Raw genomic sequence first — 17679 nt, 5'->3', positions numbered from 1 at the left:
TTCATGCTGCTCCACCGTGTTGCCAACATGCTGAGAGAGAGATGAGACAGTCACAGCCAGGCCTAATCTGTTCATGCTGCTCCACCGTGTTGCCAACATGATGAGAGAGAGATGAGACAGTCACAGCCAGGCCGAATCTGTTCATCCACCGTGTTGCCAACATGATGAGAGAGATGAGACAGAGCCAGGCCGAATCAGCCCTTTCTGCTCCACCGTGTTGCCAACATAGAGATGAGACGGTCACAATCAGTCCTGGCTGCTCCACCGTGTTGACAACATGATGAGAGAGATGAGACAGCCACAGCCAGGCCAAATCAGTCCTTGCTGCTCCACCGTGTTGACAAATATAACAGCTTGAACACATCAGCATCTCATACTTCATTGCACGAGAAAATGGCAATGCATGGGAAAAAGACAACACATATAAGTGAGGCACGTTGTTATAATGTTCGAAGGTAAAGAAAAGAACTGTCTTCGTAGAGCAGATAATGGTAATGAACGAAGAAAACAAAGTGTACAAAATAGCGGCTTTAATTTTATTAATTGTTGAAAATACAGGTATTGCTATATATTTCATGGAGTCAAGACGACAGCAATAAACTCTTAGATACAAAGGGATTATCCATACCACAAAGGCCAATCATTAGCACTTGAATAGAGCTCTGAAACTCTAAGAAAGTGCCAAAAATGAGGCAACTGCGTGAAGCACCAATTATAAAATTAATATCGTCCAGTATATACATGTATGTATGAACAACTCAACAATTTTTTCAACAAAGTTTCCTAGTTGTTTTTATTTTCTCATAGCCTAAGTATCACTATCTATTGACACTAAGGAATCTCTGAAGTCTCTCGTGATTGAAGGCAAGTTTTTCCATTTTGGTTCCTTTGGCACCTGTGCGAGAGATACGGTGTATCTTTTGACTAGAAGAATGTACGGTCCGAGGAAGAGCACCATGAGACCACCGAGAGTGTAGAAAAGGGCTTCCAACGTGTTGTTATGGGCTTGATACTGAGACACAGCTGAAAAAGGAGATGTATCAGACGTAAATCTATCATCAAGAATAAAGCACCGGCGAAATTTGTCCCCATCAAATGATAAAGACAGACGCCTTTTCAGTGGTCTTTGTGTGACTTTCGTCATGATGAGACTTGGACTCGGAAACTCCCGAGGACAGAGCGCGACATCCTGAATTTTGTCAGGGCTGGTGGGCTTTTAGTCTTAAAATGAAATGCAAACGGACAGCATCGATGTTTCCAAATACAAACGTGTGCCACGTTATTTGATACCTACAAGCAGTTCCAAGTGGTATGAATGCCAAATAAAGGATGAAGCCGAAGAAAGAGCCCACTCCTAGGAACATCCCCGTGGTGAAACCGGCAAGACCTCTTGGCGCGTGAGTGAAGGAGAATTCGAAACCTGAAAATACGTTAAGACAAATGAGAAGTGTCGAATCAGGCAAATGACATACTGGACACATTGTCATGGTGTGCACCGACCGGTTGTCAAATTACCATTGCCATGATAGGGAATTCGAACATGACATTGGTGAAAACTTTGAATGCCTCGACTTTGTATAATCGTACCTGATGCGAAGTAGATAACCTCAGAGAACCCCAGAATGATATACTGAGGTACCTGCCAATAGATGGGGATGCTGGCTGTGACGGGAAGGAGACGCACACACGTGGAGATGATTCCAGCAGCAAGGGCAGAGACAGCAGCACAGAGAAGACCAAACCCTGAAAATGTAAGATGAAAAAGGGTTATTCTGGTCATGTATATCTTCGTGAACGAATTCCATTTTGATTAAAATATCAATTCCCCTTTTGCACTTTAAAGGGGGACTATAGGCAGGAGCAGAGAGGCTAATTTGGCCATATTCAGGTGTCATATATAAACCGTAAGGGCCCTGGGTCATGTCAGATTCAGCACTAAATGTATTCCTCGTACAAGCATGAATCATTTAGATGTACTGTGAGATGTTAGAGGCCCCTATTGGCGACTTCGTGTAACTTTATCTTGCCTGCCTAGCTGCTGCCTATATTGTCCCTTTAACTAGTAGAATTGGCGCCAAGGCAATGTGAAACCAAGACGTACCATTCGCGTTTCTAATGAAAGACATGTCAAAATTCGTCATTTGGTTGGCTATGAAAGACGACAAGTTGTTACTGGGCGAATAAAAGACACGTCGCATTTCGTGATTGTGCCAATGAAAGACGTGTCACTATTTGTCACAAAGTGCACAGTGCCAATGAAAGACACTGTCACAATTCGTGGCTGTGCCAATGAAGGACAGTCGCATTTCGTGATTGTGCCAATGAAAGGCGTGTCACTATTTGTCACAAAGTGCACAGTGTCAATGAAAGACACTGTCAAAATTCGTGGCTGTGCCAATGAAGGACATAACAAGTCGCCTTACCTATTCTTTTTAACGGGTTTATTTCGATATGTCGACGATTAGCTCTTTTTGCGCAGTAGAAATAGATCTCAATGGCGGGGACAATCACCATGACGGGCAGAGGGTCCAAACTAGTCATGAAGTTAGCAGGAAGTTGGACCCCCAAATCAGTCAGATTTTGTGCTTGGATTGGGTATGTTGCAAACATCTGCAAAGTAAGAACACTTTTATGCTGCGTTAGAGAACCTTGGCGACTGATGAAAGAGCTTTGACCAAATCCGAATAACTATTGACTATGTGATGCCTAGGCTACAGAATATGAAATCGATGTATGTATACGATTCGAGAACATGACCTGAACGTTCGAAGGATTTGACAGGGATCAAATCTTGGTCCGCCCTTATTCGTTCTGTAAAATCATTTACATGTATATTGTTTTTTAATGAGCTACCAAGTATCACTCACTTGAAAATAAATTGCCTCGTACACTCCGCCAATAGAGAATATAGCGGTGATGAAGATGATGGGTCTGATCATGTAAGCCGCGTACCACCTCTCCCAATCCCTTCTGTCGGCATCATCGGTAGGCCGGGACATCCGTGGACGCAGCAGAGCACACTGCTTTATGGCCACGAGGATGAGCTTGAAATTTTGGGCGCCTTTAGATTACAAGGAAAAGGGGTAACAATATATATAAGTACACGTGTCTGTTGCATGGGGTCTAACAGACCGCGACCGCTACTCATGGTAATCCAAAATAATAGTCTCCCTGTGTAACTTACGCGACATGCAGAGGTCTGTGCCTTATAGAGGGTGTAGCCAAATCAATTCTGGTCATATCTGTCGTTCAAGTCCAGGAAGTTGGGACGGCTCCTGGTCGAATTGACAACAATTAAAAGAATGTTCGAGCAATCAGCTGGTCAAGGACCACCGCAGAAGAAAATATACGAACGTCGATTCGCTCGTGGAATTTCAATTTGCGTACTTCCACTTTACTTCTGCGTTGGTCGTTCATTTGATAATATCACTGCTACATTTGCTGATTACACCTACCCTCTGCTGGTTTCAACATGTACCATCTCTTGCCCACAATGAAGATGCATGTCGCCAGGCACATGGCTCCGAGCTGTAGAGTGCACGGTGCCCAGGTGTCCTCTTCGTTGGCCTTTTGTAGTATGAACGGAAGTGGGAGGTAGGCTAACAACTTGCCAAGGTTGAATGAAAACGTACACCTATAAGACAAACACTTCCAATTATAACCAAGTTAACGAATTTTCCCGAGGCAGTCCATTCGTCATCATATTGGAGGAGGCTGATCCACTGCGTCCGGAGTGTAAAAATAACCTGATCGACCACCCAAATATCGCACAAGAGTTGCAGGGAGGCGCGTGGTTTTACCAGGCTGTTCATCAGGTTACCTGGAATACTGCATCTTCCGTCGTTCGTCTTTCTACAGACTTCTCATGAAGACGGAATAAATATGGAGACGTCAATCCGATAGTAAGCTATAGCACGGCCTGAAGTGAGACCCGATAAACTCTTAATGAACTTCAATCCCTTACCATCTGTAATATGTCTGTATGGTGGCGACTCCTCTATCTGCGATTTGTTCTGCTCCCAGTGGTAATATCTGAACCGTGATAAACCCCTGGCCTACTGCAACCAGCACCAGACCAATCAAATACAGGATTATCTTGGCTTCATCCTGCGATGACAAGAGGCACGTGAAAATATTTTATATCAGCAAGACCCAGAGACAGGATTATCGCACGTCGCTTGTGTGCAGGACCGGAGAAGCGAACATGAACCCCTGATTTTCTCAGGATGTATTGGTTCGTGAAGCCAATCACATCAGCCCAGATAACTTTGACGTTTCCTAAGTTGTGACGATATCTGAACCCCTCTTATAACTCACCTGAAGGAACACCTTTCCTTGTGTGACGCCTGTGATGACCATCAAGAATACCATACCTGTCACGAGAGGAAAAAAGCAAAGAGGGGGATTAAGGAGACGGTCAAGAGCCTAATTGCACTCCCGCTCCCGACGACGCTCAATAATATAGGACTCACGCGACGGAAATATATTATGACAGGTCATTCGGCCTGCCGTTTTAAAAGCGCTGTACGTATGATTAATTTGAATAGAACGTGTTAGCATGGTTAGTACCCAAGCAATGATGCATGTCATCACCATCCAAACCCTCACCAAGCCCATATTTTTGCTATACCAGTCGTCGGAACCCTCCTTTGACATTTTCCGCTGCCTCGGGAGTGTAATATCACCATACCTGCTAAATAAAGAGAGTTTCCAGCAAATATTGTCCAGTATCGGGTCAGTTTGATGTCACCAACAAGACCTCCGACAATGGGCATTGTGTAGCCAACACCTGGAAGACAAAAGATAGAGTGAATAAACCATAAATTCCAGTCGTATTGTCTTTTCGTCAGCTTATCAATTGAATGGCAATGCTGATGGTGCGACATCATTTTGCACTGCGGATGCTGTTGGTTTGCCGAAGAGGTGATCAGGATAACAACGAAATAAACTCACCCAAAAGTCTACTGACATCCTTTTGAACATACGGACTGAATTAACAGATTGACCGCTTCCCTCAAATCACCACTGATCACAAGGTCAAAGAAGGACAAAGAAGACGCCCTACTTGAAACCTGCTAAATAAACCAGTTTTACTCCAGGAGCTCTTGATAACATCATATGCAGTAATTTGGAAATATCGAGCGGCGGAATGTATTTAAAACCTCTGGTTATACGAGGATGAGTACCAGGAACAGATTTTATTGTCTCAAACATTTGCAGGAGACAAGAGGTTCAAGACTGTTCCTCTTTTGCTCTGCGATCTTACGTACCCGAGAAGACTAGACTGATGATGAGTGTGGTTGAGGAGTCCAGGCCTAGATGGTCGGTGGCGTAAGGGACAACATCGGCCGCAAGAGAGGAAAAGGCGAAACCGTTGATCACTTCATACAGCATGACAATCATGACAGCAGTGTTGGCCCTGGGATTCTTTCCCAGAATAGCTTGGCAGGACGACCGTCTTGGTTCCATTTCCATCTGCAGAAATTGAATGAAAAAAAAATAACAGAAAGCTACTGCACACTCAGCCAGGAGCCGTCGCAATGTACCACCTGAGCCAGGGATATGATACAATAATGCATGATGAAAATATTACTGTCATCGGCAGCCGCAACGGCCCCTACGATTTTACAGTTGGTGAAATACATGGCATGTTATTTCCTCACGTTTGGCAAAGACACTTATAGATCCTTCTATTGACTTTGATTGGCCAAATATACTTAGGGCCGTCCGGTCGGGGGGGGGGGGGGGGATCTGAAACCGGGGTCCGTAGAATACGATGCGTACGTCTGTTCTAAATCTCCTCGTGCCGGAGCTTCAGCGGAGTTTCGATCGATGCAGATCAGATGTAGAACAACATAAGACGACATCGTCGCTGTCTGAAATTGGGATGCGGCCTTCATCTTACCGTATAGTTCTTAGTTACTTTCCAGACGATTCTCTTACAATCGAGGACATGATGAATGCGGCCTCATGGTTGAAAACAAAATATACTGCATGGATAAATATCATGTGAATTCATATCAGAAGTTTACATCCTGAATTGATGGGATGTGGGTCACAACCTACTTTTGAATAAGTCGACAGATTTGTTATCATTTTTCACGGTGATGCAATAGATAGGCCCCTCCAGCATGCAATGTAATTGTACGGGGGGGGGGGGGGTCAAGATGATTCGTAGAAATGGCAAAACGCTTGGAGGTCAAGATGAATGGCAATTTAATGGCAAATACTCTTCTAAACATATGACTTTTAGCATGAATGAGTAAACTCCTATGCCATTTCGTCATCCTCCTGAACGTCTTTCTTTCCGAGTGACAGGACGAGGCCAGTCCACTGCATCCGGAGTGTAGCCAATGTGCAGCCGAGTGCTGGGTATATGAGCCTCTAGTAGTTGAGGTTCTTCTTTGACCTACCAAGGATGCGAAGTAAGCGTCGATATGTGTAATTCACAAGGTTAGCACACCTGTAGTATCATTTAAATGCTCTCTGGTAAGCGTCGAACGGCAATGATAACATTGCAACAATGTATTTCCTTATTTTTTATATTTTTGTTGTGTTTCTTTGCAAGGGCTAGCAGACAGCTGGAAAGTAAAAAAGCCGGAATGAATCTGATCAATCTCAACGACGAAAACAAGTGCAATTCAAGTCGATCTCGCCCACATAGACTCCGAACCCACTCGGTTCTCTACTTGGGTCGAAACTTTCTGCAATATGGCGGACAGCACGAGCGAATTTGAGAGTGACACTAGCTCTATTGATGGAGGTCCTGTGCTCAAACTCCCCACTGCTGGGGATGTTGATGCCCTCCAGAAGCGAGTTGAGTCATTACAGCAGGAGAACAGAGTTCTTAAAATGGAATTGGAGACATTTAAGATGAAATGCAAGGCTTTGCAAGAAGAGAATCGTGAGCTGCGGCGGGCTAGTGTCACCATTGTAAGCACTACGAATGTGTACAAAATGTACACAAACAGCAAACACATAACTGCATGACTAACACGCTACATTGTTTACAATAATACATTGTACATAAAATTATGAATATTGTCATTGCAACGCATGTATTTGTAGTTGGCCTACTGCCTCTTTCGGCTCCAGTATGCCATGTACTTGTATTATTCTATTCTGTCTGATTTACTATTCTTTAACCGTTTATTATTATTAGTATCAAAAAATGCTTGCAAATGTCACAAATTCAATACCCCTTTTTATTGCCATGTCCGATGTCGTTGTTGTTACCATTGAAACATTGTGCGTAATATCACCGCTCTTTTATTGAATTCATGTAGTGTTCTTTTGTTTGGAGCTGGCATTCAGTGAGCAACCAACGCCCACTGACTGCTGTACCAGCCATCCCGCCTATTCCCAAGCTTCAGTTCTCATTTTCCCACCATTCTCTGATGTCATATCTCTTTTTGTTCCAGCAAGCACGAGCTGAACAAGAGGAAGAGTTCATCAGTAACACACTGCTAAAGAAGATCCACAAACTCAAGAAGGAGAAGGAGACACTTGCTATGAATTACGAACAAGAAGAAGAATATCTCACGAATGATCTCTCAAGAAAGTTGTCGCAGGTAAATTGTCTGTTTAGTGTTACATGTACTCATCATCTTCCCTAAAAGGTTTGTTTTTGAAGCAGATTAATAAAATCCAATGATACTGATAGTCGCCCTGAGATTTTTTATACTTTGATGTCATTGTTATGGTCTCTAGTCTAAGACAGTGACGCTTCTCTATCTAACACCGAGTTCAATAGTAAACAATTAGTTGACACAGCCACCTCATTTGGTGGATTACATGTGCTTCCAATTGCTGTGCTTTCTTGTTCTTCCAGCTCCGGCAAGAGAAGGTGGAGCTAGAACAGAGTCTGGAGAAGGAGCAGGAGTACCAAATTAACAAGTTGATGAGGAAAATTGAGAAACTGGAGGCAGAAATCATGTCGAAACAGTCGACTCTTGAACAGGTTTGTGAAAGCTTTTTGTCGTGTTTATCATGATTGTAAGGTAAGGCAGTTGGAGTGTAATTCAGTGACAGTGTTTACAAATTCGTCACTGTGTGTTTTGATCATGAAGTCTGGCTTCAGTTCAATTAATCATGAACTCATTCTTTAATATTTATTGATATCATTATCAATAGGCTTATGGTATTCTTCAAATACCATTTACTAAATGACCTAATTTCCTTCTATATGTTTATCAATTTCCCAACTTGGTTTTGTGTAATCACTGTCAACAGGGCTTGAAGCCAAAGACATCTAGACTTAGCCTATTTAGTCAACATATTGGTTTGAAGTCTATAGAAGGCCTCAAGGTCATTGTCAATAGTTGATCTATAAGCCATTAACCCTGTTGGTCAGAAAATTTCAACCATGATTCATGGGTTGAGAAGGGGTACAAGCCAATAAATCTCCTATCTCCCGAGTTTACGACCAACTGAAAAGGGATTCTGCATTTTGAGTAAAACATGTATCGCACACATGTAGCTTGACCATATTCTTCTAAGGAGGGCAGTTGATCTATTGAACACTTGAACATAATCTCTCCGTGGATGACGTAATGGTAGAAAGTGAATGTAGGTTCAGTCAATATCAGTGCATCCACCTACTCCAGAAGGTCTAAATAATCAAACTCCCTTTGTTTCAGTTGAGACGGGAAAAGGTCGAGTTGGAAAATGCTCTCGAACAAGAACAAGAGGCACTGGTCAATAGACTTTGGAAAAAGATGGAAAAGCTGGAGGCTGAAAAGAGGTAAGCAGCATTCCTTGTGTTGCCGTTTTGCCTTGCTCACCAGATAAGTATGGTGCTGGCTGACATAGCCCTCATATTCATAGTAGTGTACATTTCGTACATTGCTGACGTTAGCTCATACTCTTTTAACTTCATTTGAGTCTGTGGTATTTCGTTTCCCTCTTTAATAAGACCTTGGTTGCTTTTACTTCCAGAATGCTGCAAGAGAAGCTAGACCAACCCGTATCTTCTCCACCTTCCCCCAGAGAAATCAACAATGGGGACCGGGCTGATAACCTGACAGCCCACATTCAAAACCTGAGAGCGGAGGTGTCTCAACTGAAACATCAGTTATCTTCAGCCCAGATGGAAAGTAAGTATATTTCTAATGCTGCCACTGAAGGTTGCTCCTTGCAGGCCCATGCCCACCAATGACTTGGCCTCTGAATACCTTGCTGAAGTGACTTGCTGAAAATTATGTATCATATGGCCCCTGGCCCAGATTTAGGCTTTGGCTGTCGGCCTTGTTCATACCCATCATGTATGAGATGTTGAGTAAAATTTGTTGTCTGTATCATTTTTGTCCTCTTTGAAAGTGTAACTCTCACTGCTGCTCTTCATAGATGCTGAGAAGATGGCCAACTTGATGCAAGAGGAGAGACACATTCGTGAAGAGAACATGCGACTACAGAGGAAGCTACAGATGGAGATTGATAGACGTGAAGCTCTCTGTCGTCATCTCTCAGAGTCCGAGTCCAGTCTCGAGATGGATGATGAGAGGTGAGCTAAAACTCATTAGACACCGGTTGAGTAATTACTGTGTTGAATGAACGTTAAGACTTGGAGCCTTTCTCCAGTCGTTGGAATGAGGTGATTTTCTTGGACAAACTGTTACAAAGTACATAGCTAAATTGTAACGTCCTGAATGATAACACTGAATATAACCTCTCATTCCACAGACACTTCAACGAGATGACGAAGGACACCTCCACCCAAAGTAATGTGGTCCGTCCACGAACTGTCTCCAGTCCTATCCCTTATCAAACACCAACTGCTGGCCCAGCACGACCTCTATCACCAGGTAAGCAATAGTTTTCCCAGCCCCTGGAGTAGTATTCTGTCTGATATCTTTTTGTGGGCTTTTATCATAAAGGCTAACGATTACACCCTCATTGTTAAAAAGGTAAAATAGAGTTGCAGCATTTTCTGGGTTTTATCTTCAATTTTACATGAAAGAAGCTACTGGCCTGATGTCCTTTACCCACTTCATCATTCTGTTGTTAGGTCTCAACTATGGTTCAGCATTCAGCCCTCCCAGTCCTGTAAGATGTACTTGTTGTGGTCAGACCGTCTACCACCCACCTCCTTCCCAGTTCTTACCAAGTTCGAGTCCACCAGTGCACTCAAGCATGAACACAGGCAACATGCCTGGCCCACACACAGTTAATGTAAGTAGATTTAGTTTCCTGGGACTGGTAGTGGTATTTTCACAGGTTTTGGATCTTTTTGTTACAGAAGGTCCTGTCCTGTATTTGCAAACGAATAGAAAGAAAGGGCTTTGTTTCAGTGACGAACAACCAAGCAGGGGATACATAACGTCATAGGGATACAACCTAAGTACATGTTTTAGATGGGTGCAGATTCACCGTTCATCTTTGTTGTGTCTTGAAGAACACTTACTGTAAACTCGATTCACATAAATAAATGATCTTTTCGATACATAAAAGATATGTGTTATAAACCTTCCATCTCCTTTACATATTGCAGAGGCCAAGGGCTGCCATGTCTGGGCCCCCAGAAAAGTTTGTGAAACCAGCTGCACCCGGAGATAGACAGATGAAAACTTAAGAGTATGTGGACTCGTCTCTCACTTACTGTGCATCTGTGAGGTGGCAGCACTGTGCATCCAACAGGAATATCCATTGGTTGTGTGCAAGAGCTGGTACACCATCTGTTCCTGCTGCTCAGGGTCTAACCCGCTTTGATGGTGCATGCTCAACATCGCTAGGATAGCTTTCAGTCATCATTAACAAAATCATTGGCTTAACCATGTTGTACTTAAAGAAACCATATGGTCATATTCTGTTGAAAACAACAAAGCTTCAACCTTCGCGGAATATTGCAAACCTGTAATTTTTGCTGATGTGCTGCAAAAAGTGAGTATTTCAGCCAATACAGGTGAAAGTGAAATCTGATGGACTTATTTTTGGACAGATTATCAATCACAAACAGTATTGAGGAAGAAATCAAACCATTGTAAGTGTAAATGAATCAAGCGACATGTACTGCCTTAATGCTGCTTAAAAGCTTGAAAATTATTGAGTAACACTTTAGTTGCAAGATATCTTATTTATGGCTCACAATGTTGATCTGCTTGCTTGGGTAAATATTATGTTACTACAATGATTGTTAAGGTTGGCTTGCATTAGATCAAAACTTTTGGGGAGCTGCTGTTTTTCTAAAACGACCCTAATGATCAGGTTTAAATCTGGATTTTATGTACATGTAGTTTGTTCCAGATATATGACTTTTCTGTGGCTCTCTCTGTTCACTGCATATAAACGTACACTTTTTTGTTGGGGCATCTGAGAGTACCTACTTGAACATTTAGTATATAAATCAATTTGGGTGTTGCAGGTCAGTTTATTGTGATTACGTGTATGCTTATCAATGTGTTAGGTGCATCATTTTGACTGGACATCTTGTGTATCAAGTAGAATACTTATTTTCATTTGTAAATCATATCTTTTTTAATGGAATAATCTCTACTTTCTGATTAATTTCTGGTTAATTCTTCCATCAAAGTCTTATTTTGTCACCACAGTGTGTCAATTCATGAAGGCTGTATTCTGATCCTGTATGGCAATGGCTGTTGATTGCGGATCAACTAGTATTCTACATTACCTTATGAAACACGTTGTGGTTGAAATGATTAGGCTTTATCAGTCAAATATTCATGGCCAGATTCAGAAAGGGTGGGCTTGCTTTGATGTGATGCACAGCTCAAATAAATGCATTGGTTGGCAAATTATGCATGTGGAGACAACTTTGGGCAACACAGTATTTCAGACTACCAGGTAAATATTTGTTGCAAACTTACATGATCAGTGGGTGTTAGCTCTAGTAGGATAAATAGTAGTATGGGTGTGAGATGTTAGCTGTTTTAGCTGATGTTGGTTGTATGGCATGGTAGACTATTTCAATACTGTAGCTTTTACCGTTTTAATTTCCACATACAATGGTTAGACTTGTTGTCTGCTCTTGAGTTCAGTTCTGTCACATGAGTTTCATTTTAATTTCTATATTAGTAGAATCGCCAAGACCCGTCTGTGGAACAGTGTTATCATAGTGTTGGAGTAAAGAACCATAGAATGAGGACACCACTGTCAGTGTCTGAAAACACCTAGTCTACATCTGTCAACTTCAGATGCTATCTTGGCTATCTAACTGAACTTGTTTGCTGGGCTATCATTACGATTACAAAGCTAACTCAAAGTGTTTTACAAGTTAGAATCATTGATGGTGATGATCACTTGCACGACAACAGCGTAGAGTGATTGTTCCAATTAACATGATATGAAAGAGTGTTATAGTTGGGTGGAAACATTGCATTCGCTTGCAAGAACTTTGAAACAATGAGAAGGGAATACATTTTACTTGGTAGGATGTGGCATTTGGCATGTTTTCATGAGAAAGTTTGTTGGTTCAGATTAAAGGTGATATATTAGCCGATAGCAATAGCTGCCCAATTATGTACAGATGCATAAAATGTTAGGTAGATCGAAACAACTTTCTTTTAAAAACATGGGCGTCTGTCGAAAGGGCATGTGTTGCTGTCGTTGCTATGGTGATAGGGGTTGTTATTGCTCTGTTAAAGTTGATGGTACGAGTTGAGTACTTTGTACATATGTAGTTTGAATTCTGCACTCGCAACAAGAACCTGATTTCGGGCAACTTAGCCTGCATACCTCGCTGCAGTATAGTGTACTGTGGATCCTTCTTGGTGGGACCTTATTTACTTAGTCACCTCTTCTAGAACTGTAAAGACAGCTTTTGTCAGTCAAAAGGATGAGGAGTTACTGGTCACAAGCTGCTCACTGTCAGAAAAAAGTCATAGTTTGCCCTGAAGTGGGTTCTTGCCTCGAGTCAGAATAGAGTCATTCAAATTTCTGTAAATTACGACAGCATTGATGTGATAAAGATGAAAAGATTACAAAAATACTGGTGTGTACATATTAGAGCTTGATTATCTTGATCAATTAGGATATTTCTGAGGAAATTTGTAAAGAGGTACATGTAGTTTGCAAATTGATTGACAGTGGGATTCGTTGCTCTGTAAAATTGTGTTAACGAAAATGGATACATGTAGTTTTCTTGGGGTGACTGAGGTCAGATGCACCCCTAAGTTGACCATCTTTGAATATTGTGGAGATGATTTCATGGGGTGGAGTCATGTGGTAATGTACTACAGTCAGTGTGATTGTTCAAAATTGCATGATGAACCCTTGCATGGTTAACATGCAGGTGACCACTTTGAAGGTTGTGAATTTAGAACCCTCAACCCACTACCCACTCCCACCCCCAGCTAGGTTTGTTGTAACTTTAGATAACTTATGAGGTTAGTGGTCATATTGAGTTTTGTCTGTAATTCCTGAAGAGTTGTTATAATTAATGTTTTCAATACTGGCTGTCCCATAGATGTACCTAGAGGCGGGCTGTTTATATAGTTCATGTTATTTTCTATTTATAAATAGCACTGATTAGTGCATAATGTGCTTCTATGCTTGCATTCAGTTTGGCATGTCCCATTTTGAAAATCAATGGTGAAATACTTAAAATGCCTGATTCTGATTGTGTTTTTCAAGAGAACATGTTTTAATTAATGCAGGTATTTACGATGAGATTTTGGATCAGTGTTTCTTTGCCTGTGAATAACTGCAGTAACTTAGTAACTTTTTGCCAGAACACTGGGAAAGGAATGAAAGGTGGGCAACAGACTGTGAAAGCAACACGAACAGTAAATCTTATCCTATTTCATTCAGTTTCATGAACATAGTCTAGTGCATCATTTGCTTCAAGTTAGAATCGTTGTTTTCAAAAGTCTTGAGGAGGTACTCCTCATTGTTGATACTATTTTTGATATGCTCTCTTGATTGGTAGAAATCAGTTTGTTACATGTATTGGCAGCATTTGTTGGGCTTTCTTTGTTCATCATACATTTTAATTGTAAACAATTTGAGTGGCAGTACATGTACGAAGCATTTGTTTTGCACATAGTGCCTTTGTTTTGGGTTACCAAATGGAGGATATGTTGAAGAAAGCAACGTGACTGGTTCATTATCTACCTAACGACAGTCAATGTCATTGATTGGTTGAGTGAAGATGAATCTTGCTGTTGGCAATTATGTACCTCCCTAGGACATCATGGGTTCTTGGGTCATATTCCCTCTGTCACTGATCAAAATGTGCAGTGACAGGGTGCTACAAACTCCTGACATCCCCAAGGCGCTTTTGGCGGCTACATCCACCTGACCAGTGGACAGATGAGCTTGCCTGCTTTGTGACTAGTGCCCTTAGCAAAGGGAGGTCCTGTTGCCAAGTGGTATCTATTCCTTTGCATGTATATCTCGCTGAATTTCTAAACTATGAGCTGATGCTCCAATACAAGAGAGTAGTGTAATTGAATACCTTTGTTTGACATAAGCTTTCATCTGTCCTAGTGCTCATGTCTGCAACAGGGACCTGGTTGTTGTTTATGTATATTGATATATTGGTGCTTTCGGGTGAGTCATGAATATGTACAATATAAAGATAAGACATCATCACCATTAATGGAGGTGTTTGGAAATTGGGGGGGGGGGGTAAAAACCTGTCTCTGTAATATATGGAACGATAGAGGGCTTGGACAATTGCTGTGGCTTTTAATTTAAATTGGTTGCAGGAGGGGTTGTTGTCATCATGATGTTTGCAGACGTCCTTTTGACCACGACTGTGTTTGGGGTAGGGGTATTACCGGTACTTGATTTTGGGATGAGCACGACTGTGGTGTTAAGAAAACAGGTGACATTGCCCATTGGGAACTAATAGCCCATCTGGTTTGTCCACTGATATCATGCATCGATGTTATCTGATCACATCCTATTGAGTTGCTTTTAATAAGATGGGGCTAGATAAGGTTGAAAGTGTTACTCAGTGTCGGGGCTCATTAGATGGATAGATGGCTCATCAGTAGTAACTCATTTTTGATTCGTTATTGATTGTCACCAATTGTATATGTAGCTAGTGTGTGCAGATGATTTGCTGGTTAAACCAGGTCCTTAATGTGTGCTTTATATCTTTGGCGAGCCAAGGAGATTAGTGATAAGTGTAAATGTAAGTCGCATAGTGTTAATATAGTTCATTTTGACACCAACCAGTGTCAAGTAGAATGAAATATTGCTATGGAAAGTATCCAATAAAATTTCTCAATGTTGATTTTTATTTCATATCAAATCCTCATGTGTTAGTTTGTTTCTCTCAAGACATCGTCTATTCTTGTCTTGTGGAGCGGGAGGTGACCCTGCTGATGTGGCACCTTCCTTCCATTGCAAGTACTTGCACATAGGAAGTCAGATTTCCTGTGTGGTGCACAGTTAAGATGGAAACTACATGAAACCATAATCTGGATTAAATTCCTGTTGAGACTAGTCTTAACAAAACCGAATTGTACCTGGGAACTCTACTGTCTTGCCAACACAGTCAGAGAAACTCTGGTGATGAGACAGTCGAAACCAGATTGGATGGGGCCTGGCAGCTCGACCATTCCCTTTCAACATGAGAGAGATGAAACAGCCGTACAAGCAGATCAAATTGCAGAAGAACCTGGGCCTGGCAGCTCCATCGACTTGCATACACAGTGAGAGATGGAACCTGGAAGCTCCATCATGTTGATGTTGCGGTGGGACAATCACAACCAGACAGAATCACACCTGGCAGCTCCATCATCTACCAAATATGGTGAGCGTGATGAGACAGTCACAACCAGACCCGAATCTGACATAGCAGTTCACCGTGTTGCAAAACACAGTGAAAGAGGTGAGACAGTCGCAACTACACTGAATGAGACAGGCACCTCCACCATTCCGACCCTGGTTGTTGACATGGTGAGAGAGATGAAACAGCCACGAGCAGATAGACTTAGTGCTGCTGTCTTCAGTGTCTTCAGTGATGTGCTAGGAAATGCCAAGAATGACACTCTCCTGAATCATCACATTGATGATTCCAACACTAACTGGACCTGGACCTGGCAGCTTCATCATCTTTCCAACACAGTGAGAGAGATGTGACAGTCACAACCACCCCGACTTGAACCTGGCAGCTCCACATGAAGCCAACACAGTGAGACAGTAACAACAAGGCCAAATTGCACTTGGCAGCCCAGTCATCTTGCTGACCCGTTGAGAGAGTTGAGACAGTCACAACCAGACCGAATCGGACCCAGCAGCTCCATAGTGTTTAAAACACGGTGGGTTGAGACAGGGTGTAACATGTCTCCTCCGGATTGCCTTCTCGCCACCGCACTAAACGGGATGGGCAGCTGCACCATCCCACCAAATCGACATGGTTAGAGATACTTAACAGCCAGGAGCAGGTCGAATTGGAGCTGGGACAGCCAGGCCGAATTCGATATGGAGTTGACAGTTAGATCTCTCTCACCTCAATGGCAATACATTGGAGTCATATAAGACAGCCACAGCCTACACGGCCAAAACGGTGAGAGAGAGAGATGATACAGTCACAGCCAGACCATGCACATGGAACCTGGCAGCTCAATCATCTTGCCAACACGGTAAGAGAGTAGTGCAACAGTCACAACAAGACGGAATCGGACCGTTGCAAACAAGGTGAGAGAGATGAGACAGTTACAACCATATGGACCGAATGGAACCTGGTAGCTCCATCATCTTGCCGACACGTTGAGAGAGATGAGACAGTCACAACCAGACTGAATCACACCAGGCAGCTCCATCATTTTGCCGACACAGTGAGAGAGTTGAGACAGTCACATATACTGAATTTCCAGCGGTATTGCCTCCGTGCCTTGTCTGGAAGCTGAGCAATGTCAATACATTGAGGGTCAGGATGAGACAGCTATGACTGCAGACTTCGCAGCTCGTCCATTCTGCTGACAAGTTTAGAGTTGAGTATAATGTCACACTGAAACACACCTAGCAGCTCCATCACTTGCTGACACAGTGGGAGTAATGAGACAGTCACAACCACACCGAATCAGTCCTCAGCTCCACTGTACGTCCTCTTGACGGGGAGAGAAATGTGCGAGTGTTGTATCTTGTCTGATTACGACTTTCTTAACTTCCCTAGGTTATTATTTTTGCTTGTCCAAATTACATCAGCCATTTCACCCTCATCAGTACTATATCTTTATACCATGACAGTCACAGTTGCATTGAATGGAACCTGGTCGCTCCACCTTGTTGCCAAAACAGTGAGACAGCTAGTCACAACCCACCCAAATATTGTCTTGCCAACAGAATGACAGTCCCACCATATATGTGGAAGACAGTGGAACTCTCAAGAGGATGGAGGAAACAGGTCCGCTGGTTGTGACCGTCTAAATGGCAGAATGGTCTGATTGTGACTGTCTCAACTCTCACTGTGTTAGAAAGACTGGACCTGCCTCCAGAGTTGGCAAGACTTTAAACCAGGTGTAGGGTCCAAATCAGTGTTGTTGTGACCGTCTCACTCTACTGCGTCACCCATCGAATAGGACAGCCAAGTCCCCTGCAATCCCACCATGAGAAAGTCACATGCCACAGCCAGATGAATTGGACTTGGCTGTGACACAGCATGACTTTTGTTAACAAGGATTTGGTCATTAGATTCAGCAGGCAGACTTGGAGTTGTATGAGCAGGGGGCGACTTGAGCCGCCCAAAATCTACAAACACCAGTTGCAAGA

General features: G+C 42.6%; 2 protein-coding genes across 2 annotated transcripts; one reads left to right on the top strand and one right to left on the bottom strand.

Moving 5' to 3' along the window:
• Window positions 1-515: 515 nt before the first annotated feature.
• Window positions 516-5802, bottom strand: LOC135503171 (solute carrier family 15 member 4-like). Its single transcript, XM_064796625.1, has 11 exons — window positions 5785-5802; window positions 5271-5475; window positions 4691-4789; window positions 4318-4373; window positions 3965-4107; window positions 3456-3634; window positions 2868-3061; window positions 2424-2610; window positions 1588-1743; window positions 1295-1420; window positions 516-1023 (listed from the first exon to the last, which is right to left on the bottom strand). Exons 2-11 carry the CDS (start codon window positions 5473-5475, stop codon window positions 809-811), a joined length of 1560 nt encoding a protein of 519 aa, XP_064652695.1. The 5' UTR covers window positions 5785-5802; the 3' UTR covers window positions 516-808.
• Window positions 5803-6711: 909 nt separating this feature from the next.
• On the top strand, window positions 6712-13666 carry LOC135494509 (coiled-coil domain-containing protein 6-like). Its single transcript, XM_064782553.1, has 9 exons — window positions 6712-6933; window positions 7422-7571; window positions 7832-7960; window positions 8640-8743; window positions 8938-9095; window positions 9346-9502; window positions 9682-9803; window positions 10007-10170; window positions 10490-13666. Exons 1-9 carry the CDS (start codon window positions 6712-6714, stop codon window positions 10568-10570), a joined length of 1287 nt encoding a protein of 428 aa, XP_064638623.1. The 3' UTR covers window positions 10571-13666.
• Window positions 13667-17679: the final 4013 nt, after the last annotated feature.

This window comes from Lineus longissimus, chromosome 1 (genome assembly GCF_910592395.1).
Source record: "Lineus longissimus chromosome 1, tnLinLong1.2, whole genome shotgun sequence".
NCBI lineage: Eukaryota > Metazoa > Nemertea > Pilidiophora > Heteronemertea > Lineidae > Lineus > Lineus longissimus.
This window is presented reverse-complemented; position numbering and strand designations above follow the sequence as displayed.